Here is a 27,903-nt window from a genome sequence, read left to right on the forward strand (position 1 = left end):
AGCTAACCAATAATTATCTTTCCTTTGGAACAGTAACTGTTGTCAATGTTCCATTCCTGACACACCTGTGCCTTGTCAGAGCACACCAGGGAGTCCTCTATTTTATCCATCTAGCTGTCTGTTATTCACACCCTCTAGCCTCCAAACCATTTCTTGAAATCATGTGTTCTACTCCAATACTCCTTCATAATTACTTTCACTTGAATTTTCTATTCCCTGCTCTCTATAATAAATGAAGAACCCCAGGAGATCAGGACTCAAAAGGAGAAATAACTACTGCACCAATGTCTCTGAGGTAAAAGAAAGAGTGGCCCATGTGAGGGTATATTCTTTCTTAATTATATGCCTTAGCTGTTATTGTTCTACAACATACATACATACAGGCTGCATTGGTTCTAATTGAAATACCATCATCCTTAGTTTCACAATTTTTTCCCTTCATTTTTTCTTCCCTAAATCATCATTATAACATCTAATAAAAGAAAGTAGAGTCAGTTACCTTCATACACATTTAAAAATGGACAGAACCAAGGAGTGGAGTCAAGTGGAATTTCTGGCTTTAACACTACTCCTAGATTTCTTCAAAGTTTACTAAAATAAGATAGAATATGTAAAGAAGGATTTATGGAGTAAGATCCTTTAGAGTTCATTAGATTACACAGAAAAGAATCTTTTTCATTCACTGAATGACCAAATGCATTTACATTAGAGAATTTACACTGATATAAAATTAACTGTTTAGCAATAAATTTTATTAATATATATAAGACAATCTCCTACATAAATAGTTTAAAATGTTGGAAATGCAATAGCTGCCCAATAGCACCAGAAACACCTTAACCTAGTGAGAAAACCAATGATAATAAATGTGACATTTGGCAACTAAATCTAAGTTTAGTGGGGCTGACTTCCTGAAACAAATGAACTAGGTCAAATTTCCCTGAAAACGAAGAGGAATTATTGAAAACATTTTCCTGCTCCACATACCAGGACATTGTGTGAAATATTACCTATGCCTAAATGAACCTATAAGTTTTATCCTCATAAAGAGGTAGCAAATTATATATCCTAATGAGGAGTTTTCTACCCTCTGAACAGGATTGTAGGAGACAATTATTACACCAAGGAAAGTACAAGAAACTTCAAATCAGTTGCACAACTTAGCCCCTTTGGAGTGCCAATATACTTATCCATAACACTAAAATATACATTCCCTTGAAACTTATAAAGGTTAAACAAAATAATTTGTAGGAAAGTGTTCTATAAGCTGTAGCAGAAATGCAAAGCTTAAATGTCATTTTACTGATAAGGATGATACATGTAATAAAAAAATCCAAAATAAGTTGTGTTAAAGAAGGTAAGATGTTAAACAAATTATTGCTCATTTAGGTCAAAACAATATTAAAAGACATATTTGTTCTGCAAATTGGCTCAAACTATTTGTTCATACTATATATCTAAGGAGATAGTGAATGGCATTGATTGGATCCAAAGTTCCTCTCTCTTGAATTTTATGAGGCCCATTCAGAATGAGCTAGGTTGAGAACACCACCAATTCCATGTTCTGAGTCCATCTGTTGGCAAAAATATAATGCAAACAGCTTTATAAGTGCTATTTTCAATGAAATATCACAGAACAGCTTGTCCCAATGATATTTCTAAAGCTTGCCTGCAAACCGCCTACTGGGAAATCCAACTGAAAGAAAAGGGGTAAGAGAAAGAAACCCATATAGAAAAGTGACAGAAATGGAAAAAAAGAACAAAAGGTAAAGAGACTAGCTAGAGGAAATTGAGCACTGGAGAAAAATAAGGAGCAATGAGAGGTGCAATATCAAATACAGACAAAATTAGTTTGAAGCCATAAAGGATAAAGATTTGGAAAAAACATGTATATATAAATGACTGGGATTGGAGGATAAAGGACTTATCACAAACAATGTTGCATGTCCAAAGAAATAAAGACAAAAGAAAAAGGAAACACCAGAAAACATGTAACAGCTCAATAGTTCGAGCATAATTATTAAAATGTTGAGAAAAATGATGTGAAATAGCCATCGCTATTTCACATTTTTCTAAGCTTGTTTTTTCATGTAATATACAAATTCAATTTTCCAAAAGCTAACAGATTTCAATGTGTATCATCATCTCGAAGGGAAGGAAACATTCTCTTCCAAGTCCATTCTTTTAACCTGGAAGTCCATTTACTTATAAAATAGTCCCGGTACTGCAATATAGATGGTGTGCATGCACTGATTCAAAAACAAAATATATTAAACTGCACATGATGTCATGATGAGCACTTACCTGGGGTCGAATGACTTTTACAATATTTTTGAGGGCAGTGTCAGGGGATGGAGGTGAGCAGTCAGGTGTTGGGCCTGTGGAGCTGTTTCTATGGTTACTAGTTCCTGGAGCAGTAATTGCTACCTCAGAGGCATTATCTGGGAATAAAAATAGAACAACCATGAACCTAATCACTCAGTTTACCTTCTAAGACTTAAAATTACTTTAATGAAAATGAATTGATATTTAAACTTAAAACTGGTATTAATTACAAGATCATAATGTGGAATACACTTGGCAGTTTATTTTAAAGATAATTTGTTTATTGAATGTTTTATTTTCTTTTAGAATGGTAAATATTCCCCTGTAGTATTGTTCCAAGGAGGAAGAGTATTATTACTTAATTTATAATGATAGATCATCCAGTATAAATGTTTAGACTGCCATTATACAGATGACTAAAACATCAACTTAACTTAAAAGAATGCTCTTTTTATATGACTGGCCTAAGTTTTCTCTATAATATTCATGCCTTCCCAAAGCACTTTTCCCAGAAATCCCTCAAATTGTTAAAAAAAAAAAAAAATAGCATCCCAGTAAATTAACCTGGATAAAAAACTGACATTTGTGCAAAATAGTTTTATAATGTAGATAAAAACAAAATTATCACTCTCAGATACATATATCTTCCTAGATGGTCAAAGCTAAGTGAATGAAATTTCAAAAATCCAAAGTAATCTTCCCTTATGTTCAGTATTGTGGGAGCAGAAATAAGAAACTGATGACTTGAAAATCAGCAATATGTATAACGTTTTCCTCTTAAATTTATATCAAAACAAAATAACATCAAAGATGCAGTTTTAGAATGCTTAAAATACTGGGGAAAGGATGGAGAAGGTTCTGTAAATAACTCCCGCTAGCACATAGAAGTTATATTATTTTAACGACAGTTTGGCAAATCCTCTAGAGCTTTTTATGGAAACTGTTGCAAGCTCAAATGTTCAAAACATTTACTTCCTTGTTATATTTTTAATTATTCCCCAATAATTTTCTGTACTCGACAGCTGAATTGGTCCAAGAGTGACTAGGACTGGGAATTCTTTAGAGACCAGCAAGTGTCTCTGTGCCATGGCCATCACCAACAATCCCAGGTGAAAAGCAATGATTTGTTAAGGCACTTCTTGCTCACAGAAAGCAAGAGGATGAAACTCTCCCCATTACTTTAAAATATAATTTATTTTCACTGGGGAATCCAGACATAGGCTCATGAAATTAAAAAATGCAAGTGTGACACACCAAATTAAATAGATAATTCATAAACCGTCTTAGATGTGTCCAGAGCTCACTCTTGATTTAGTATAATACGTAAGGTGGGGTTTGAATGAGCATCTCAAGAATAAGCCAGCTCCTGAAAGACAGTAGTCTGTGGGGGAAGTCTTCTGAATAGGCTAAGGTAGTATGAGTGAACACTGAAATGGAGACAAAACATCAGTTAGCAAGAATGACAAGATGCATTCATTCTCTCTAATTTGTCCCCTCCTTCTTTCATTCATTCACTCATACATCTAAAACATTTATTTGGGAGCAATTATGTATTTGGCATTATGTTTTATGGATAAATTGAAAAGAATCTCTGGTCAGGGATTAGGATGAATAGGTGGAACACAGACTCTCAGGGCAGTGAAACTATTCTGCACAATACTGTAACTGTGGGTGTATGTCTCTGTACATTTGTCCAAACCCACAGAATGTACAGCACCAAGAGTGAACCCTCTCGTGAACTATGGACTTTGTGTGATAATGATGTGTCAGTGTCAAGGTCCACTGACTGAAAATGAATGTACCACTCTGGAGGGGGATACTGACAGTGTGGGAGGCTGCACCTGCATGGCAGCAGGGAGTACAAAAGGAATCTCTATACTTTCCACTTGATTTTTCTGTAAACTTAAAACTGCCGTAAAAAATAAAGTCTAGTAAATTTTTTTTTAAATCTCTGCCCTTGAGAGGTATACAATCAAATGTGCCATGAGACATGCAAGCAATTTATAATGCAGTATAACTTGAGAGTTGATAACAGGTAGATGAAGCATGATGAAAAAGCAGGGGGAGAAGAAATCCAACTGTGGCTGGGAAGGAAGATGGTTGTTGAAAAGCTGCAGTTTTCAGGTAAGAAAGGTAGGACTAGAACATAAAACATAAGGGCTTGGAGAGTGAAAGAGTATATATAAAGCTAATATTTTATGTTAGGAAGATATTGGAGCTAAGTTTAGATAACTAAAAGTAGGTTTTATTATTTTGTTTGTGCTTAATTCTGTAGGCAATGGGAAATACTGAAGATATTTAAGCAGAGACCAGCCTAGTAATGACAATAATTGCTAATGGTTATTGAGCATTTATTATGTGCAGGGAGCATGTTAAATTATTTTACTTACTGAATCTCATTGAATCCTCCAAATAATTCTTTGAAATAGCTACTATTACTACCACTCCCATTTTACAGAAAAGACAATCACAAAGTTAAATTTCCAGTAAATTGATGACAAGAAGTTCTAGATTGATGGCACATTGCCTTTCTGCTGGTTAGCATGCCCTAGGTATGCAAATATGAACAGAGGAGGCACAGCCTGAAGACTATTGTCATAGTCAAGTTACGGGCAGTCTCTACTTCTGGAGTCAACCAACTCCACAAAAACAAAGTAGAACATGGAAACAGTAAGATGGAAATAATAAAAACAGAAAATATCAACCATAAAAACATCTTAGAGTACACTTGTGTGTACTATAGGTATAATACCTGGAAGCAGGGAGATGAGTTAACAACAGTGACTCAGGATAAATCAGGGTATTAGCATTTGAGTTGGTGATAAGGTTGGATTCTGGATATATTTTGAAGATAGACTAATAGAATTTCTTGATATGTTGGATACAGGGGAGGAGAGGAATAGAGAAGGCAAGCATAACTAAGGTTTTTGGCCTGAGGAACTGAAAAAGATGGAGTTTTGAGCAGCAGAAATAGGAAAGACTATGGGAAAAACACACATTCCCTACTATATCACTTCAAATTTTGCCTCTATCCCATTTTCTCTCTTCTCTCCTTTTGGATTTCAGTGAAATAATGTTAGACTTATTATTTATTATAATTTATTATCTCTTTTGTACCCTCATTGTTTTCTCTCTGTATTGCATTCTGGATAGTTTTATATATATATAAATATTCATTTTCCAGCTTACTGGTTCTTTCTTCAGCTATGTCTAGTCTGCTATCAAACCATTTACTTACTTTCAATTATGCTTTTCAGTTCTAAAATTTCTATCTGGTTCTTTTTCAAATACACTACATTATCATTTAGCATTTTCAATACCCCAGCATTTGCTTACTCTTATTTATTCAAATTGGAAGTTGTTTTGCTTTTTAATCTGTCTGATAATTCCAATGCTTGAAGTCTTCATGAATCTGTTTTTATGCCTCTATTTCTCATTCATAGTATTTTGTTCTGTCTGTCCGTCACATCTTCAATTCTGTGCTACTTTTTACTTTTTATTAGAATGAATTAAACATTAATTATGACTCTATCTTTTAGTAAATATTAATTTAAAAAAGAACACAAACTCATATTCTAATACCAGATGCTGGGGTTTGTGGAAAACCTATCTGTTCAATGTTAGATAATTTATTTAATTACTCTGGATTTTAGTCTTTCTTTAAAACATGAGGATGATTAATAACTATATTCTGGGGCTATGTGTGAGAGAATTCAAATGAAAAATAACTAGCACATAATCAGATACATAGTATGCAGTTAATAAATTTGAGTTTCCTTTTTCCCTATCAAACCAAATATCAGAATTAAACTAAAATATGGAGGAAAGAAAATCTAGAGAGAAAAGCAAGGGTATAAATAGCAGTACTTTGTAGATAAAATATCTAGAGTAATAACTCTGAGTACTTGGGTAGAATTTGAGACCAGTATCTTTCAGCTACTAACACAAATTGGTAGGGACAGAATTTAATTTCAGAAATAAGAGATGATCCCTTGGGGAATGATTCACTGCAAGGTCTGGCCCTGTTAAGTGCTTTTGCCTCAAAGCCAGAAAAAACTGTTGGGTAGTCCATGCAGACTGTAAAGCAAAAGCTTCTTGAATGTTTCTTGTAAGTAATTTAATACATACTACAAGATAGTGAATAATCATGTACTAAATTATTTTAAAAAGACTCTAAGTGTGTCCATCTTCTGAATCCATGATCTGTACCATTACACTGATAATTTGATTTTATACTACCTTGCATTGTTCATTATCTCTTCCAGACTAGGTTATATTTTCACAGTGACTTACATTTCCCTTATTCTCTCCACAGCTCTTAGCTCAATGCAATCTTCTAAGAATACTAAGTGAAGTAAAATGAATAAAATAAAACCTGTGTGTCAGGGGAAACCATCATAAATGCCCTTAATTATATGGAGAAAGGTGATCTGGTTTTTATAATTCCATGGTCCTTTTGGAGAAATCCAAATGAAAAGTATATTCTAGAACATACATAAGAGTCTTAGTAAAGTGATTTATTCTTAACATATCCTTTACTATATTATTTATAAAAATCCACCAATCATCCAGTGGACTTCGCAAAATGACAGCTTATATCCATGATGGTCTTACATGGTCAACCTGCACTTCACACCTGCAGCTACAAAACATTTCTGATTAAAAGGAAATGAGGTGTGTAAAAATTGCTTAGAGAAAATTACTGAATATACTTGCAACTTCAGATTGAAATGAGACACCTTGTAGTCACATTACTTTCTATGCATTAGATTATGCATTATGACTGTCAGTTTCTTCTATAGTAACAAGCACAGGGAAAATCTTTCTAGTTTACAGGGGCTTTTACAAGAAAAGTATTCTATGAATACTATGTAATATTATAGTATACAATTTTAATGCCATTCACTAGCATGTACTGAACAGCTAAAGTATACCAGAGACCGGGCTAGTTGCTATGTAGCTGGCAAAGAGGACTGATGTTATTTTGGCTGGAGATTCAGGAAAGGTCTCATGGAAGAGGTGGAGTTCTGTCAGGAGTTCTCTGATGGGTTAGTAAAACTTAGAAAGAAATGAGTGTGAAAAACATTTCCAGAGTTGGAAGTAGGAGGAGTAAAAGGTATTGATAAAAAGATGGGAAAGAGGCACATTTAGAAAGAGTTAGTTTGAATAGAATAGAATATTCATGGAGGTAATGCTAAGAAATGGAGGACATACATACAACAAATTTGGGCTCTAGAATCAAACAAATCTAATCTGAAATCCTGCCGCAGTCACCCTCAGTTTCATCATCTGTGAAAAAGTGCCTTTCTCATGGTGTTTTTGTAAGGATAAATAAAATATGTGTGTGTGTATGTGTGTATTTTTGCCTGGCACATAGTAAGTGTTAAAGTAATTATTGCTATTACTATCATATACTTGCCAGATAATAATAACTATAAGTAGATAGGTGGCTTGAGGTATTATTGTGGAAAGTCTTGAATTACCAAGTAATTAAGTAACTAAGCAACTATCAAGTAAGCATTTAATAATTATTAGTGTAACAATTCATGAAATATAATTTTCAATTGTTGGCGTTAAGTCAGAAATTTGCAAAGCTTTTCTGTAAAGGTCCAGATTGTAAACATTTTAAGCTCTGAAGGCTAGGTCATCTTTTTTGCAACTATTCAGCTCTGCCATTATAGCACAAAAGCAGTCATAGACACTATGTAAGCAAATGGCTGTGGCTGCATTACAAGAAAACTTTATTAACCAAAACAGGAATGGTCCAGATTTAGTTAATAGGCCATAGTTTGTAGGTCCTGTCATAAGTATTTCCCATGGAAGTGTTCTCCCTCTGATGGAGACACCTAGAATTATATATCATACATCTACTTTTCCATTTTCACATTATATATGAACATTCTTCTCACTATGCAATTAAAAACTAAGGTTTCATTATGAAAAATTCATTTAACCTTTGTAAAACATAACATTATATCTAATGCAAGGGCAATGCCTTGGGACAAAAAGTGTTCAAAAGATGTTTATTGCATGGATGAATAAATAAGTGAATAAGACAAATTGAACTTTTGAATTCTAAAGTGACTTTCAGTAATGCTACATGACAATCATTTCTGGGAAAGAGAGTATGAAAATCATAAGTGAAATAGCCCAGTTATCCTCTGTTTGTTATTTTCAGTGAGAAAGTACTTACTCTGCATCATGTGAGGAAGTTAATATTTAACAATTACTTTAAAGAATTATTTAACATTTCAAATAGTTAATACATTATACTTTCTCCTACCAATGGTTTCTTAAGAATTAGAATGCAGAGATACAAAGAATAGCAAGGAGAGATAAGAAAGCCTTCCTCAGTGATCAATGCAAACAAATAGAGGAAAACAATAGAATAGGAAAGACTAGAGATCTCTTCAAGAAAATCAGAGATACTAGGGAAACATTTCATGCAAAGATGACCACAATAAAGGACAGAAATGGAATGGACCTAACAGAAGCAGAAGATATTAAGAAGAGGTGGCAAGAATACACAGAAGAACTATACAAAAAAGATCTTCATGACACAGATAACCATGATGGTGTGATCACTCACCTAGAGCCAGACAACCTGGAATGCAAAGTCAAGTGGGCCTTAGGAAGCATCACTATGAACAAAGCTAGTGGAGGTGATAGAATTCCAGTTGAGTTATTTCAAATCCTGAAAGATGATGCTGTGAAAGTGCTGTGCTCAATATGCCAGCAAATTTGGAAACCTCAGCAGTGGCCATAGGACTGGAAAAGGTCAGTTTTCATTCCAATCCCAAACAAAGGCAATGCCAAAGAACATTCAAACACCGCACAATTGCACTCATCTCAAAGGCTAGCAAAGGAATGCTCAAAATTCTCCAAGCCAGGCTTCAACAGTATGTGAACTGTGAACTTCCAGAAGTTAAAGCTGGATTTAGAAAAGGTAGAGGAACCAGAGATCAAATTGCCAGCATCCGTTGGATCATTGAAAAAGCAATATCATCCAGAAAAACATCTGTTTCTGCTTTATTGACTATGCCAAAGTTTTGACTGTGTAGATCACAATAAACTGTAGAAAATTCTGAAAGAGATGGGAATACCAGACCACCTGACCTGCCTCCTGAGAAATCTGTATGCAGGTCAAGAAGCACCAGTTAAAACGACATGGAACAGCAGACAGATTCCAAATTGGGAAAGGAGTATGTCAAGGCTGTAGTATACTGTCACCTTGCTTATTTAACTTGTATGCAGAGTACATCATGAGAAATGCTGGACTGGATGAAGCACAAGCTGGAATCAAGATTGCCAGGAGAAATGTCAATAACCTCAGATATGCAGATGACACCACCTTTATGGCAGAAGGCAAAGAAGAACTAAAGAGCCTCTTGATGAAAGTGAAAGAGGAGAGTGAAAAAGTTGGCTTAAAACTCAACATTCAGAAAACTAAAATCATGGCATCTGGTCCCATCACTTCATGGCAAATAGATGGGGAAACAGTGGAAATAGTGTCAGACTTTATTTTTTGGGGCTCCAAAATCACTGCAGATGGTGACTGCAGCCATGAAATTAAAAGACGCTTGCTCCTTGGAAGAAAAGTTATGACCAACCTAGACAGCATGTTAAAAAGCAGAGACATTACTTTGCCAACAAAGGTCCATCTAGCCAAAGCTATGGTTTTTCTAGTAGTCATGTATGGATGTGAGAGTAGGAGTATAAAGAAAACTGAGCGCTGAAGAATTGATGCTTTTGAACTGTATGCTTTTGAAGAGTTGAGAGGACTCTTGAGAGTCCCTTGGACTGCAAGGAGATCCAACCAGACTGTCCTAAATGAAATCAGTCCTGAGTGTTTATTGAAAGGACTGTTGCTGAAGCTGAAACTCTAATACTTTGGCCACCTGATGAGAAGAACTGACTCATTTGAAAAGACCCTGATGCTGGGAAAGATTGAAGGCAGGAGCGAAAGGGTCTACAGAGGATGAAATAATTAGATATTATTACTGACTCGATGGAAATGAGTTTGAGCAAGCCCCAAGGGTTGGTGATGGACCGGGAAGCCTGGCGTGCTGCAGTCCATGGGGTCACAAAGAGTTGGACACAACTGAGTGACTGAACTGAACTGAAGAATTAGAAATATTTTCTAATATACTGAAAACTGAAAAACTTGAACATTCATTACTATTAACAACCATTTACATAGTCAATAGTATTGATAAAGCATTTTACCAGATAAAATATGTGGTGGTTGTTGTTGTTGTTTAGTCTCTAAGTTATGTCCAACTCTGCAACCCCATGGTAGACAAATTTTAAGATCATCCTGTCTGATCCCTGCCTTATGGTATTCATGTTTTTGTTACATTCTCACCTCTAGACTATAAACTGAACTTGTTGACCAGCTTCTAACAAATAAATATAGAACAACTGACCCTTGAACAGTGCTGAGGTTAGGGATGCTGACGTCTATTAGTGTAGTGTAGTGTATTGTAGTGTAAAATCCTAGTATAACTGTCCAATTGGCCCTCATGGTCAGCAGTTCCTCTGTATCTGGGGTTCCGCCTCTACAAATTCAACCAACCACCGATGGTGTAGTCATGTAGTACTTATTTATTGAAAAGAACCTGAGTATAAATGGACCCATGCGTTCAAACCCATGTTGTTCAAGGGTCAACTGTAATGAGATGTTGCTTCAGGATTAGGTTAGAAGAATGGCTTCAGGATTAGGTTAGAAAGCTAATGGCTTCTGTCTTACGTGTGCCCTCTCACAGTCTCTCAACTCTTCTGCACTGAGGAAAGCAAGTAACTGTACTGTGAACAGCCTTTGGGGAGGCCCACAAGGCACTGTGAGGGACTAAAGCCCTCAGTTTAACAGCCTACTGGGAACTGAAGCTTGTCAATAACTGCATGAGTCAACTTGAAAGTGGATCCTTCACACCCAGTCAAGCCTTGAAATGACTGTAGTTCTGGCTAACAGCTTGACTGTGACCTCAGAGAGACCCTGCTCCAGAGCCACCCAGCTAAGACCCTCCTGGATTCCTGGTCCACAAAAACTGTACATGTGTGCTTGCTCAGTCGTGTCTGACTCTTTGAAACCCCACAGACTGCAGCCTGCCAGGCTCCTCTGTCCATGGGATTTTTCAGGCAAGAATTCTGGAGTGGGTTGCCATTTCCTCCTCCACAGGCTCTTCCTAACCCAGGGAGCAAACTGGCATCTCCTGTGTCTCCTGCATTGCAGATGGATTCTTTACCACTGAGCCACCAAGGAAGCCCACAAAAACTGTGAGGTTATAAATATTTGTTGTTTTCAGCCATATGTTTTGGGGTAAATTGCTATATAGCAATAGATAACTAATATGTTAGGTGTTTGGCTAACATTGATAACAAGGTCAACATGTTAAATGTTTGGGCTACAATAGTAAACAGTCTCTTAACCTCATTTTGAAGTTGCTGCCTATTTAATGGAAAATACAGAAGGAAAAATGTAGAATTAAAAATCTGTCATTCATGCTAGTGTGGGAGCACAGAAGAGTGAGCCACTAACTGAATAAGGGGCCCAGGGTGGGAGGTAAATTTATGGGTAAGGAGAGGAAGACAACAAGAAATATTTCATCATAGTCTTAAAGAAGGAGTACCATCAAGCATTTAAGGAGGGAGAAGCATTTTAAACAAACAAAAAACACAATATGCAATGGGGCAGAAGTATGGAAGAACATTATGACTTTGGGGAACTATAAAAAGCTAGCCTGGATGGAACACAGGATGTGTGTGGAAAATGAATGGAGATGATGTTGGCAAAGTAAGGTATTAAGATGAAAGATGGCAAGGCATATGAAAAGATGAGAAAACAAAACCGACTTTGTGAAAGATTGAATTTTTCTATTCAAAAAAATCAGCAACATTGCATTTCTAAAATTGTTTTCTTTGAAGCTATGGTCAAACACCACTTCCATCTATAAAAGGAACAGACTACAAAGCTACAGTCACTTTAACATTCTCATCGTAGAAGAGGCCGCATTTGTGTGCTAAATGCATGCTGATGTTGCTTGACCAGCAACTTCAAGCTGACATTCGGTGTTTTAAAGGTCTTTGGTCTTACCTACATCAGAGAGGCTCTTCTAAGAACCGAACAGCTCCAAGGTTTCCAGGACATCAAAGAGTCCACAGTCTCAATTCAACCATGAAAAGTAGCCCATGGACAGACTGTGGCAGGACAATATTCTCTGTCTCCTCACCCCCTCATTCTTGTTCCCATTCCTCACCCATGGCAGGGAGAGCATCTTTAGCATAATTATAATAATTATATCATCAGAATTATGCTGTAATTTGTGAGGACATTAGTAGAAGGAAGTGTTATTTGTCCTACAGATTCCCTACTCTGAAGAGCTCAAGAATTTAGGAGGAGTTGGGGCAGGATGGTACCAAGAATGACAATTCCTTGACTTTTACCACCAGGATGAAATAGATCCCTGGGGTGATGCACGGTAAGCGAAATGAGAGGCAGAGGGAGGCCAGAGGAGATGAGTCCCCTCCCAAGGCTGGCTTTTATGGACTGATAGTAAGCAAATGAAGAGGGTAAAAAAAATTAAAGAAATAAAATATTTTATCTCATGTTGGGCAATTCATGGATTCTTTAGTTTTGTGAATATATTTGTGCTTCAATTCTTACGTAGATTTTTATTTTCCAGAATCTATTGGCTTTGAGCACCATTTTGGGTTTTAATCTTTCCTTTTGGTCTTGATGACAAATGCTTTTTTTTTTCCCTGATTTTACTCTCAGTGGTGGCTTGTATTCACCTCCTGTATCCTTCTGCTCACTTAGAATTGGTGTTCACACCAAGCTGACCACGCCACACCCTAGCAATGTCCTGTCAGCCCGGAACCCCTCCTAAGCAGGCACTGAATCCTCATTAAGAGAAGTTAAAAATGAACTTGCCCTGCCTGACTTCAGGCTCTACTACAAAGCCACAGTCTTCAAGACAGTATGGTACTGGCACAAAGACAGAAATATCAATCAATGGAACAAAATAGAAAGCCCAGAGATAAATCCATACATCTATGGACACCTTATCTTTGACAAAGGAGGCAAGAATATACAATGGATTAAAGACAAGCTCTTTAACAAGTGGTGCTGGGAAAACTGATCAACCACTTGTAAAATAATGAAACTAAAACACTTTCTAACACCATACACAAAAATAAACTCAAAATGGATTAAAGATCTAAACGTAAGACCAGAAACTATAAAACTCCTAGAGGAGAACATAGGCAGAACACTCTCCGACATACCTCACAGCAGGATCCTCTATGACCCACCTCCCAGAATATCGGAAATAAAAGCAAAAATAAACAAATGGGACCTAGTTATACTTAAAAGCTTCTGCACAACAAAGGAAACTATAAGCAAGGTGAAAAGACAGCCTTCAGAATGGGAGAAAATATAGCAAATGAATCAACTGACAAACAACTAATCTCAAAAATATACAAGCAACTCCTAGAGCTCAATTCCAGAAAAATAAATAACCCAATCAAAAAATGGGCCAAAGAACTAAATAGACATTTCTCCAAAGAAGACATACAGATGGCTAACAAACACATGAAAAAATGCTCAACATCACTCATTATCAGAGAAATGCAAATCAAAACCACTATGAGGTACCATTTCACGCCAGTCAGAACAGCTGTGATCCAAAAGTCTACAAGCAATAAAAGCTGGAGAGGGTATGGAGAAAAGGGAACCCTCTTACACTGTTGGTAGGAATGCAAACTAGTACAGCCACTATGGAGAATAGCGTGGAGATTCCTTAAAAAACTGGAAATAGAACTGCCTTATGAACCAGCAATCCCACTGCTGGGCATATACACTGAGGAAACCAGAATTGAACGAGACATGTGTACCCCAATGTTCATCATAGCACTGTTTATATTAGCCAGGACATGGAAGCAACCTAGATGTCCATCAGCAGATGAATGGATAAGAAAGCTGTGGTACATATACACAATGCAGTATTACTCAGCCATTAAAAATAATACATTTGAAACAGTTCTAATGAGGTGGATGAAACTGGAACCTATCATGCAGAGTGAAGTAAGCCAGAAAGAAAAACACCAATACAGTATACTAACGCATATATATGGAATTTAGAAAGATGGTAACAATAACCCTGTATATGAGACAGCAAAAGAGACACAGATGTATAGAACAGTCTTTTGGACTCTGTGGGAGAGGGAGAGGGTGGGATGATTTGGGAGAATGGCATTGAAACATATATAATATCATATATGAAAAGAGTCACCAGTCCAGGTTCGATGCACAATACTGGATGCTTGGGGCTGGTGCACTGGGGACGACCCAGAGGGATGATACAGGGAGGGGGGAGGGAGGAGGGTTCAGGATGGGGAACACATGTATACCTGTGGCGGATTCATGTTGATATATGGCAAAACCAATACAATATTGTAAAGTTAAAAAAAAAATCTAGGTCAAAATTAAATCATAAAAAACAAAATGAACTTGCTAAAACCCCAGATGAAGGCATCATGGTAGCTGGAGGTGAAAATGAGATTATTTCTTTCATTATCACAGGGCTAAATTTCAGGATTCTTTCACATTCACGTGAAACGTGAATGACTCTGCTAAATGTAAAATGTAAAAATGACTCTGCTATAGTCTGCACTGACTCATATCTATCATTTATTGAAATTCAGTTTACTCTCTTTTATGCCTCAAAGCCAAAGCACATGTTTCCCATTTCTTGCTTTCCACCCCAAAGCTGCCATTACTTTGGGACCTTCAGATTTCTTGTAGATGCTTAAGCAATCATCTAAGCCTAATAGTGTTCTGATTTCTACTCATGTGATTTCATTTTTTTTTTTTTTTGATGTGGACCATTTTAAAGTCTTTATTAATCCATTTCAATATTACTTCTATTTAATGTTTTGTTTTGGCTTTGATCACGAGGCATATGTGATCTTAGCTCCCCTACCAGAGACCGAACTCATACTCATGCACTGGAAAGCAGCCTTAACCACTGGACTGCCAAAAATCCCATTCTGATGTGATCTTTGATTTAACTCCTTTCATATCCTTGTATCTGAGGCTAAACTAGGCACCTCATTTGAACAGCAGTGCTTCATTTGGGTACTGTAATCTCAAAGAACCCATTCCATAGACAGATAGCCCATCGTTTTCACTCTCTCATTTCCTTCACCCAAATTAAACCTATTGTTCAACCCCATTGCTATAAACTAATCCTTTTATCTATCTGCTTTTATTCAATCTATCAACTCCTTTCTATCTTCACTTTTTACATATTCAGCTTAGACATAATGATTCATCATTTAATAACTCTCTTATCAATAACTACATCCATTCCTCTTGTCGTTTTACCACACACTGCAAGCAAAACTCTAATCCGGTCTGCAGTTAACACTTTAATATTCCTTTCATATCTGAAAAATGTATTCTCCTAGCTATTTGAAGTGTTGCTGGCAGACAGTCTTCACCTGTCAGCCCTCTTTGGGAACTGTGTCAGCTGAGGAAACCTGCCTGTCCCAAGGTCACACCCGCTTCCAGGAGCAACCTGCTTCTGATGTCTGCTTACCAGAGGGCTATAAAGGCTGTCCTAGTCACCAACTTGGGATGATTTTGAAGGACTATCCCAGTACTGCAGTTCCCTGGGGAGTCCACAGAGGCCTGTGTTGAGAATTCATCGCAGCCTGACCTCTCCTTCTGCCCTATTTTGCCTCCTTTCCACAGTCATCGCTTCTGAGGGCACTCAGTTTAGTTGCATGCCAAACTCCATCTCAAAGTTTACTTCCTGCTGAATTCGACCTAGATTGAACTCAGTCTAATTGTTCTCAGTGGTCTCTTTCACAGTTTTTTTCAGCAATCAGGTACTAATCACTGCTAAAAACTGTATCAAACAATTTAATATGTTCTTAAAAGTCACACTATTGTGTCATTTCTTCCTTACTGAAGAATCTATCCAGATGACAAGCTGCTTTCTTAAACATTTTCTTTTACCTATACTTCTCAGATTCAGTAAATGCTCATATGACTCCATAAAATCAGTGATGCTTTTACTACACATTATTGAAAATTTTTGTTTGAAACTTGAGGACATTTTTTTCTTATTAACAAAATAGTGCTTAAATACTAGATACAAAGTCATAATCTACTTATGAGTGCAAAAGTATATAATGACTGGAACTTTAAAAGCCCAAAGGGTCTTACTTTTTAAAAAACAAAAAAAAAATTAGGTGACAAAATCTCAGAGCTTCTGATGTATCTGTTATTAATTGTATGTACATCTAAGGGGCCTCTTTCACAAGCAACCAAAAGTCCTGTAATTATCCATGCTTAACACCTATTTTCCAATTTGCAGAGTTATGATGAGAAATATTTCAAACACTGCTTGGCATCTCTGAACTGACCCATCAGTGTGTAGCATACACAGGTTAGTAACTAGTAGACAGACAAAACCATAACAGACACACACACACACACACACACACACATAACCTTTAAAGTGTTTAGTCTTTGGTGTACTACTCATGGGAAAGAAATATACTGTTACTCTTATAAATACACTTAAGATATCAAGATATAAGTTTTTCTATAATCTGAAATCCTTTCTTTCCCTCAAAAAAAAAAAAAAAAAAAAACAACCTACCACTATAGCAAAGTAGAGACAAACACTATAGGAATGGACTAGCATGAAGTCCTTCTGCCTTCACCGTTCCCACAAGCCATTGTTAAGTTATATGTGCTGTGCTCAGTCGCTCAATTGTACTCAATCATGTCCAGCTTTTTCTGAGTCCATGGACTGTAGCTCGCCAGGCTCCTCTGTCCATGAGATATGGCGGTCTCCATAGTAAATGTCCTTAGAATTTTTGATAGTGCAAAAACTTTTACATGGAATGAGAGTGCCATATGATAAATTTTAATCCCATTAATTTAACAGATTGTACCAACTAACCACCACAGTGAATTATAATCTGACTTTAAAGTAAATATTTCATGCATTGAAACAAATTTATATTTAACCTGAAATATCAAGAGCTTACTCTTAAATAAATTTCTCCTTTCTTTCTTTATGAATCTTTCCAAGAATGCATAAATCAATATTTCCTGTAATTTTTCTAAAATAGATATTTGAAAACTGTATTTCTGATCTTTTACTCAGCTAGCTTCCCAATGCCTCAGCATGATAGAAAAGGTTCATCATAATTTCTACTCAACCACTTCTTTCATCTTTTCCCACAGCCCCTTACTTATTTTCTACTCTAGAAAAAGACTCTACCTCTCAGAACACATCTAATTTCTTCTGACATATAGGTCCTTTTCCCCTTAGTATGACAATTCACTAATTGTCCTACCAGGCCCAGCTTCAATGCTACCTTCTTAGGAAAGTCTTCTCTGGCTGTCAGTGAGTAACTCTCTAACAGTTCCTGCATCATTTCCTCATGTGTCTAAAATTAAGCTCATCACATTATAATTATTCATGTACCAGGGTTCCCATGCTGCTGCTGCTGCTGCTAAGTTGCTTCAGTCGTGTCCAACTCTGTGCGACCCCATAGACGGCAGCCCACCAGGCTCCCCCGTCCCTGGGATTCTCCAGGCAAGAACACTGGAGTGGGTTGCCATTTCTTTCTCCAGTGCATGAGAGTGAAAAGTGAAAGTGAAGTCGCTCAGTCATGTCCGACTCTTAGCGACCCCATGGACTGCAGCGCACCTCCATGCAGGCTCCTCCATCCATGGGATTTTCCAGCCAAGAGTACTGGAGTGGGGTGCCATTGCCTTAAGGGTCCCCATAAAGACTATGATTTCCTTGAACACAAGAATGTTTCTTACCTTCTTTATATCCCTCAAACTAAGTACTGTTAATTAGATCAATGAACAGGTACAAGATACTATATCAACCGATTAGATACTTCAAAATAGTAAAGGAGTAAAATAACTCTCGTCCCAGATTTTGAGGAAAAAGAATTTTAAAAGCATTTTAGGATTTTGTTTAAAAAGATTTCTAGATGCTAGTAAATCACTGAGAGTAGTAACAATGCTGTCATCATCCTTTTCCTCTACAACCAACTTTCCTATAACATATATTAAAGTTTATGTATCAACTATGGTTACCATAAGATATATATTTTATTTTAACCAAGTAAAATTGTGCATAAAAAGAAAATCCTAGAAAGCAACACACCAAATGTCAATAACACTCATCTCCAGCTGGTAAGATTATGGTTTTTTATTTTACTTCTCCTTATTTTTGGCCACACTGTGGATCTTATTTCCCTTACCAGGAGTCAAACCCATATCCCATGTAGTAGAAGGACAGTTGCTTAACCACTGGACTACCAGAAATGTCCCATAATTGTTTTAGTTTTATTTTATAAATTTTTTTCTACTTCTCAAATATTCTTCTATGAGTATATGTTACTTTTATGTTTGTTTCAGACATTGGATATTCTAAAAAATGCATTATAGGTAAATATTTAAAAAATCCCACTTTTACACTGTCATAAATCTATTTCATTGTACTCTCTCAGGAGTTAATCACACCATTGCAAGGTTAGTATGCATTCTCCATCTGTGAGTTTATATTTTTATTACTTATGTATACACTCATAATCTATATATTCATTACATATTGGACATACTGTGTTTTGTATTTATGTAAATATATTATGTGTACAATTCTGAATCTTGCTTTTTTCACTTAACATTATTTGCAAGATATATACAAGTAAATGTTTGTAAACATGGTATTTTAATTTTAATTGAAGCATAATGTTCCATTATACTAAAATTTTCACTGTGATTCTCTTCCTTATGAACATTTTTTCCCAATTTTTTATTCTTACAAACAATGTTACAATGAATATCCTTCAGATTATTAAAGTTCTGTTTTAAAGAACTATACCTAGAAGTAGAATTGCTATTTAAGAGAATAAGGCTTCTCAGGTGGCGTTAATGGTAAAGAATCCGCCTGCCAATTCAGGAGACACAAGAGACATGGGTTCGATCCCTGGGTCGGGAAGATCCCCTGGAGATGGTAATGGCAACCGACTCCAGTATTGTTGCCTGGAAAATTCCAAGGACAGAGGAGCCTGGCGCGCTACAGGCTCCATGGGGTCACAAAGAGTCAGACATGACTGAGTGAGCACGCAACAACTTGCATTTCAAACTTTTAAAAATATTACATTGTCCATGAAAATGGAGTACCAATTTATAATTCTATAGTTGTGTACAAGAGTTCCTGTTTTTCTACATCTTTACAATACTTCATATCATTAGAACTTTTGTGTCATTCTGGTGATTGGATCTAAATTGGCATCTCATGGTGGTCTTAATTTAAATTTCTCTGTTACTGGAGTTAAATATGTTTACTGGCCTTTCAAAATTCATTTTCAGTTAATTGCCTTTGTCAGTGGTTTCACTGATTTTATTTGGGTTCTTTTTTTCTGTTTCTTGTCTTATAGTACTAATCACTTCTCAGTGTTATACACTGCAAACATTTCTCCCAGTTTGTGGCCATTTAAACAAATCTGTGACATCTTATATTAGGCATGGATTTTATTTTTAGTTTTTATGTATCTGGTTTTATTAATTTTTTTCTTAATAATGTGTACTTTCTGTCTTAAGGAATCCTTCCTATACTAAAATGATCACATGAATTATCTCCCTTAATTTGTTAAATTGAGAAAGTGTATTGAAAGATTTTCTGATGTCTGAAAGATCCTCGAGATAGTAAGATAAATCCTATGTAGTCATGATATACTTTTTAATAAATTGCTGGATTCACTGTGGTAATATTTTGTTGAATTTGTACATCTATTTTCATACCAGAGATTATTTCATATATATTTTTCTTATATACTCCTTATACAGTTTTGTTTCCAAGTCATGGAAAAAAAGTTGTCTGTTTACCTCTTGAATTCTCTTAAACAGTTGGTACAGCCTTGATATTATCTATTCATTAAGGTTTGGTATAACTGTCCTATCAAACCATTTGACCATATGTTTTTTGTATCAATTCTCTTCTGTTTATGTCTATCTGTATTAAGTTATAATTGGTAATTTCTATTTTTTCCACAAATTTGTATCTTTAATCTTGTCTTAAAATTTTTTTTGTTATAAAATCATTCATAATGTCATTTTATGGTTTTTTAAAATCTCTCCTGAGTCTTTGATTGCAGCTTCTGTTTTTTTTTCTAAATAATATTTATTTGTACCTTCTTTCTTTCTTTTGGATCATTCTTGATGGGCATATTTATATTATTAGACTTTTCAAATATTGATTAATTTCCTTTATTATTTTGTTTTAATCCTTGAGTTACTTTGATATACATTCTTTTTAGTTTTCAAATTTACAGGTAAGGATTCTAGAAGGAGGGCAGCTTACATGTGTTTCCTTAACTTATTGCAACTCATCTAGCTAACCCAAGCCATGTAGCTCCTGGAGCCAACTGGCAGATTGTGTCCGGAGGGAAAAGGAAAAGAGCTGTTACAAGACTGTTACCCCTCTGGGATAGATGAGAGTCTTAGAACTAGTGTACTAATGCCCATGGGCAAGGGGCAGAATGTCATAATCCCAGGATTATCTGGCAGAGAATATGATACCAATGTTGGCATTGGGCTGCATGGTATACATTCCCTTGTACCCCAAGGAACCAAGCAAGGAACACTTGCTGAACAAGTGTTCTAAGTTAGGTGTCTTCACCTAAAATTCTGGAGAAGTTTACAGATAAACATTCTCCTGGTACTTTGACAGGTTATCAGTCTGCCTACTGCTATACTGCTGACTCAGAGTCAGAGACTTTGAAATGTTCCAGTCTTCCAGAGACTGCCATTCTTTATGGCGCCGAAACAACTAAATCTAAACCTGGAAGAGTAGACCAAGAAACAGACCAGTACCTAAGAGGGTCCGGCAGCCACAGAAAGAGCAGAAAACTAAAAATGAATTCCTAACAAAATAAACCTGATATTAGAGACAGATGATAATTTTTAACACAAATAATGATGAGAACTTAAAATATTGAAGTACAGCATATTGAAAAAAAGACTTTGTGGGGGAAAACAGTAACTGATCAAAAAATTTCAGATGATGTGAAGGTAAGGATGGCTTATTGTTAAAAACCTAATTAGTGCCCTAGAATATGAAATGGAAGAAATACTTCAAAGAACAGACTTTATTTTGGGGGGCTCCAAAATCACTGCAAATGGAGACTGCAGCCATGAAATTAAAAGACTTGCTCCTTGGAAGAAAAGTTATGACCAAACTAGACAGCATATTAAAAAGCAGAGGCATTACTTTGACAACAAAGGTCCATTTAGTCAAAGCTTTGGTTTTTCCAGTAGTCATGTATGGATGTGAGAGTTGGGACTATAAAGAAAGCTGAGCACCGAAGAATTGATGCTTTTGAACTGTGGTGTTGGAGAAGACTCTTGAGATTCCCTTGGACTGCAAGGAGATCCAACCAATCCATACTAAAGGAAATCAGTCCTGAAAAAAATATTCATTGGAAGGACTGATGCTGAAGCTGAAACTCCAATACTTTGGCCACCTGATGAGAAAAACTAACTCATTTGAAAAGACCCTGATGCTGGGAAAGATTGAAGGTAGGAGGAAAAGGGGATGACAGCAGCAGATGAGATGGGTGGATGTTATCACCGACTCAATGGACATGAGTTTGAGTAAGCTCTGGAAGTTGGTGATAGACAGGGAGGCCTGGTGTGCTGCAGTCCAAGGGGTCACAAAGGAGTCGGACATGACTGAGCGACTGAACTGAACTGAACTAAGCCATATTTATTTTGATATCTGTTACAGCAGTCCAGTTTGTATCCTAACTAGTACATGGGGCAAAACAGCTATCATTGTGGGAAGTTGAATGTTTTAGTAAACATTTGGCATCTTGTTTTCATCTGATGCTAGAAAAATAAATATTTGATCATGAGATTATGGAAAGGAAGGGAATCTTTATTGTTGTAATAAAGAACAGTGAAAATCCTAAATGAACAAAGGGGAAAAATTACTAGCAACTCAATGACATCATAAAAATAATTTTTAAAAATGAATAAAAAAGAAAAAATAAAATTAATAAGAAGCATAAAATGAAAATAATAAAAGCAAATATGTCAGTTATATATATATATATATATAGAAGGAACTATCCCTTAATTAAAAACAGAGATGGCTGCAATTAAGGCATCAGCGGGATCTGTGGTCTCACCTGAGGTTTGGCTGAGAGGAGTTGGCTTCACTTACATGATTGCTAGCAGCACTGGGCTCTCACAGAACTGTTGGACTGAGGGCTTTAGTTTCTCACTGGCTATTGAGTAGCGGCTTCTCTCAGTTCCTTGTCATGTGAGCTTCTCCACAGAGCAGCTCACAGTGTAGACAGGGGCTTCCATCTGAATGAGTAAGCCAGAGAGCAAGGGAGAGCTAGCAAGATGGAAGCCAGAGCTGCTCTGTACCTGATCTCGGAAGTGACACCCATTATTGTTGTCATAGTCTATCCATTAGGAGCAAGTCACTAGGTCCAGTCCACACACAAGAGGAAGAGACTATGTGATGACATAAATATCTAGAGGTGGGATAATTGTAAGTTATCTTCAAGTCTTACTATCACAGCTGTGCAAGAAAAACATTCCCCTGAAGGATTCCGTCTCCCTATATAACTTGCCTATTTCCAGGCCCAGTCACCAGCTGGTCTGCCATTTAGATTTCACTTTCTATTTTGTGTTTCTGATCTGATTAAGCATAGAGATATTTTCTCTGCTTTTCAGCGCAGCCAAAATTGATAATTTTCTCTTTTTTTTTTACCCCTTATCACTGTTTTATTGCATTGAAAAACTGGGAAAGAGTCACTTTAAAATAAATCTGACAAATCTTGCCAAATTGACAGGTCATGTTATACTTCTCTGATCAGAAAAACATACAATTGATTTTAAAATCAATATAATACAAATGTGTATATATATATGTGTGTGTGTGTGTGTGTGTGTGTGTGTGTATACCACTCTTCATTCTCTATTACGGAAAAGCTGTGCAAAACAGCAAAAGAGGCTGCTGCTACTGCTAAGTCGCTTCAGTTGTGTCCGGCCCTGTACGACCCCATAGACAGCAGCCCACCAGGCTCCTCTGTCCCTGGGATTCTCCAGGCAAGAATACTGGAGTGGGTTGCCATTTCCTTCTCCAATGCATGCTAAGTTGCTTCAGTCATGTCCAACTCTGGGCGACCCTATGGACAGCAGCCCACCAGGCTCCTCTGTCCACAGGATTCTCCTGGCAATAATACTGGAGTGGGTTGCCATTTCCTTCTCAGAGAAAAGAGGAGAGGGGACTAAACCAGAATAACATTAGTTGCTTTGATAGGTATGATTCAGGGAAAATATTTTATTCTTTTTACTTTGCATATGTTGCACAAAATTACTAAAATAAATTAATTTATGATATGAACATAAACTTGTTTTTAAAAACTACTAGAAGAAAAATAAGCATTATATTAGTAGCTATGTTCAAATTTTTTTATGATACTATACTAAAAAGTAATGCCAATCCAATAGGCTTTCCTAAGGGAAACAGTTAGTTAAAAGATATTTAAAATGAGCTTATCCGTTGAGAAAAATTTCTGTGTCACTATATCTCAGAATTCAGACAAATCACTTTTTTTCCAAACTAGGTTACAGTAATCAAAGTATGCTTCACTTGATGTGATGATCTAATGTCCTCATACTTGCCTGTGAGTTAATGTCTGCTTAGTACTTTTAAATTTTTTGCAGAAAGGAATTCTAGCTGGTGCACTGCTCTTGTTTGTGGCACAGTTTTTGAATTTCATTATACTCATTTCATTTCCTCTATTCATAGGTGAGAGACACAGGAGACACTAGATGACTATTTGGTAATGAATTCAATGGTTCTATAGAAATTAAAAGCATAGAAAATCTATGTGATTAAATGGCACCTGCAGTTTCTTCTCTGAGCTCTGTGCATAAAGAAAGAATAGAGTCTCCCACAGAGAATGAATGTGGCTAAGTTTGGCAGTAACTCTGGATGCAATAATGGCCTATTTGAGTCCTTTTGACTCCAAGTATCTAGAATGCTTTGAGCTTTGACTTAGCAGTGTATTTTAGATAAGACCTCTTCTATTATTTCATGTCTTATATATTTACTTTTTCTTCATGTCTCATATACTTAAAGACCTGGAAAACTGTAAGTCCTTAATAAATACTTGCGGAATGAATGAACGAGTAAATGAACGGATCTTATGAAAAGAGACAGTTATAAACAGGCTTTGGAGCACTGGGGACAGAGCTGTGAATTCACTGACAATTACAGTGAATTCTCATCTTTCCACAAACTACTTATCTGTTTTGATGTAGTTTTCTCTACTGCAATAGGAAATATGATGATAAATGTGATGAAAATGTAGATCTGGACATTTTTGGTACATTAATTCTTGGCTGAAATTAAATAAAATTACTTTTAATTTTCTGCTTTTTGTTAACTATTAAAAGCAAGTTGGTCAATACCCAAAAGTAATACATAACAATAAGTTATTTCTGTCTTTTACATTTTTATAAATTGCTTCTGAGAGACCAACAGAAAAACAAAACAGTCTGTGACACAAATGTAATCTGTTAATACAAATGTAACATGTAATATGTTGAATAAAATCTAGCATAAAATATATTAATGCAAAATTGTTTCCTTTTAAATGTATAGTGTGACTGTAGTTGGGTGTCAATTAATTTTGCTAATGTTACTCAAGAGTGTAGGAGTACGTAAAGAGAGAACTAGTAGTCTTATTGTAATATTACATTAATAATACAACCTCTATGGGAAAGAATACAAAATGAATTAGTGAGCTTGCCAGTAGATGAATCTGACATGTCTAGACAGTGTAGGGAGAATAAAAGATGTTAAATATAAGATTATATAAAACATTATACAAAATTTCCTTAAGATTATTATTTCAGTATAATGTTATTTCCAATTTAATGCTGTATGTTGCAGCTGCTAAACAGAATGAAACTAATAAGGGAGTTCATGAAATAACAGCTTAATCACTAGAATGGATTGAAATCGCACAGCTGTAAATTCCCATGAGCTATACTAATACTTCCTCTTTTAGGAACATTGAAAATAACTCTTGTCAAGTGTTCAACCAGTCCACCAAACAAGATAATCTAAATAAACACCCTAAAAATCCAGGGGATTTTTGCAGAAACTAATGCTTGTGGCTGATGATCTGTTATGTAAGTGAATATTGAAATGTCTCCAGTCAGTAACTTCAAGTCACAAAAGACATATTAATATATCTTTGGTCAATAAGTTGTCAAAACATTCTGAATATGAGCTAAGACATAAGTTAAAAACCTGAATCTTTAACAGATTAAAGAGTTATTGCAGGGGAAGTTTCAGTATTTTGTAAACAGTATCAATTTTTATTAGCTTATTTAGTTTATTCAACTTTCTACAAAGACAGAAATCATCTATATATTTAACATTAACTAGATAGATGTGACGGAGAAGGCAATGGCACCCCACTCCAGTACTATTGCCTGGAAAATCCCATGGATGGAGGAGCCTGGTAGGCTGCAGTCCATGGGATCTCGAAGAGTCAGACACGACTGAGCAACTTCACTTTCACTTTTCACTTTCATGCATTGGAGAAGGAAATGGCAACCCACTCCATTGTTCTTGCCTGGAGAATCCCAGGGACGGGGGAGCCTGGTGGGCTGCAGTCTACGGGGTTGCACAGTCGGACTCGACTGAAGCGACTTAGCAGCAGCAGCAGCAGATAGATGTGAATTGCTTTGACATGAGCTACTTTAAGTTTCTAGATGACTAAGTTAATTTTCATTTTCTAATCATTAAAAAATGTGTGTTAACTGTAGAAATTTGGACAATACAAAAAAAGTATGAAAAAATTTAAATTACATGTAATTCTAATAATTGTATCTAGAGATAGTACTGTGAATATGGTCTTTCTGGTCTCTTTCCCTCATGCACATATACATATTAGTTTGCAACCAAATTTGTATCATATGATAAATATACATTCATTCATTCGTCAGATATTTATTGAGGGGCGACTATGTGCCATTATAAAAACCTGAGTAATTGGGTATTTTAAAACATTATTTTTAATTATTACAGATGATTTTATCCTTGTATCATTATTAGTTAACCACTCACTTATTTTTACTTTGGATTTGTCTCCAATTCATCCACTTATTTTTGACTGACTATAACATTCCTAAGTACCACTTCATAGGTGGACACAATATAGATCTATCACAAACCAGTCAACAAATTTCTAAATCTACTTATTTGAAAGGAAAAATTCAAGATTTATTCTGCAAAAAAAAAAAATCTCAAAATCACATTATTGATTAATTGCATTAATTTATTCATTAATAAACTAATTAATTAATTCATGAACTATGATCTCTAGGGACTTCCCTGGTTGTCCACTGCTTCGTGCTCTCAGTGCAGGGATGAAGGAGACATGGGTTAGATCCCTGGTCAGGGAACTAAGATCCCATATGCTGTGTGATTTGGCCGAAGAAAAAAATAATATGATCTCCAGAGTAAAATATCCTGTACGCAAATTCTAGCACTGACATTTTCTAAAAAGTTCAAAGCTTTTCCATGACTTGTTTCCCTTTCTACAAAATAGTAGTGACAAAACTACTTACTTCACAAATAGCTTAAGGTTAAATAAGTTAATATGCATAAAGTAAGTAGTCAATAGCACTAGCTAGTATTACTTTTTCATTAATATTTGCTTAGTGTCTTTTATATGGCAGTGATTTTGCTGGAAGCTATGGTTGCACTTGGGGAACAGATAGGTAAGACTGTGAGCTCTATAAGACAGAAAACTAAAACATATTAAAATAAGTAATCTCCCAAAATCATATAATCCCAATCAAAAGTAAGGAGCCTAAAGGAAAATTAGAAGGTACTAAAATATTAGAAAACAGAGGCATCTGTATACATACTTAGTCTGGAGCACAGGTGTGTGTGGGTTCCCACAAAGGTGGTTTCACTGAATAATAAAAGTTATTTACTTGAGAGAAGAAGGAAAAGGGATGCAGAAATATACTTGCTTCAGGCACATTAAGGCCCATAAGTAGAAAGAACTAAAAGAAACAAAGAAACTAAACAGAGTCATTTGGAAAGGTAGAGACTATGAGACGTTAGGCTAAGATGAAATGAAAAGGAAAATATGACATTATTCAGGGCCTTTAGAACCTTACTCAGAGAAGGCAATGGCACCCCACTGCAGTACTAGAAAATCCCATGGACGGAGGAGTCTGGTAGGCTGCAGTCCATGGGGTCGCTAGGAGTTGGACACGACTGAGCGACTTCACTTTCACTTTTCACTCTCATGCACTGGAGAAAGAAATGGCAACCCACTCCAGTGTTCTTGCCTAGAGAATCCCAGGGATGGGGGAGCCTCATGGGCTGCCGTCTATGGGATCGCACAGAGTCGGACACAACTGAAGTGACTTAGCAGCAGCAGCAGCAGCAGAACCTTACTAGGGGTTTTGGGTCATCTTTCTAAGAC

At 36.1% G+C, this 27,903-nt stretch overlaps 1 protein-coding gene across 4 annotated transcripts in view; it reads right to left on the reverse strand.

Moving 5' to 3' along the window:
- ANKS1B (ankyrin repeat and sterile alpha motif domain containing 1B) overlaps nt 1–27,903 on the reverse strand; it is a 1,158,555-nt gene that overhangs the window by 722,358 nt on the left and 408,294 nt on the right. For all 4 annotated transcript variants that reach the window (XM_024992182.2, XM_024992180.2, XM_024992184.2 and 1 more), the window contains exon 11: nt 2,305–2,441. In XM_024992182.2, coding sequence (XP_024847950.2) covers nt 2,305–2,441 — 137 coding nt within the window. The remainder of the gene's footprint in view (nt 1–2,304; nt 2,442–27,903) is intronic.

Source organism: Bos taurus, chromosome 5, assembly GCF_002263795.3.
Source record: "Bos taurus isolate L1 Dominette 01449 registration number 42190680 breed Hereford chromosome 5, ARS-UCD2.0, whole genome shotgun sequence".
NCBI lineage: Eukaryota > Metazoa > Chordata > Mammalia > Artiodactyla > Bovidae > Bos > Bos taurus.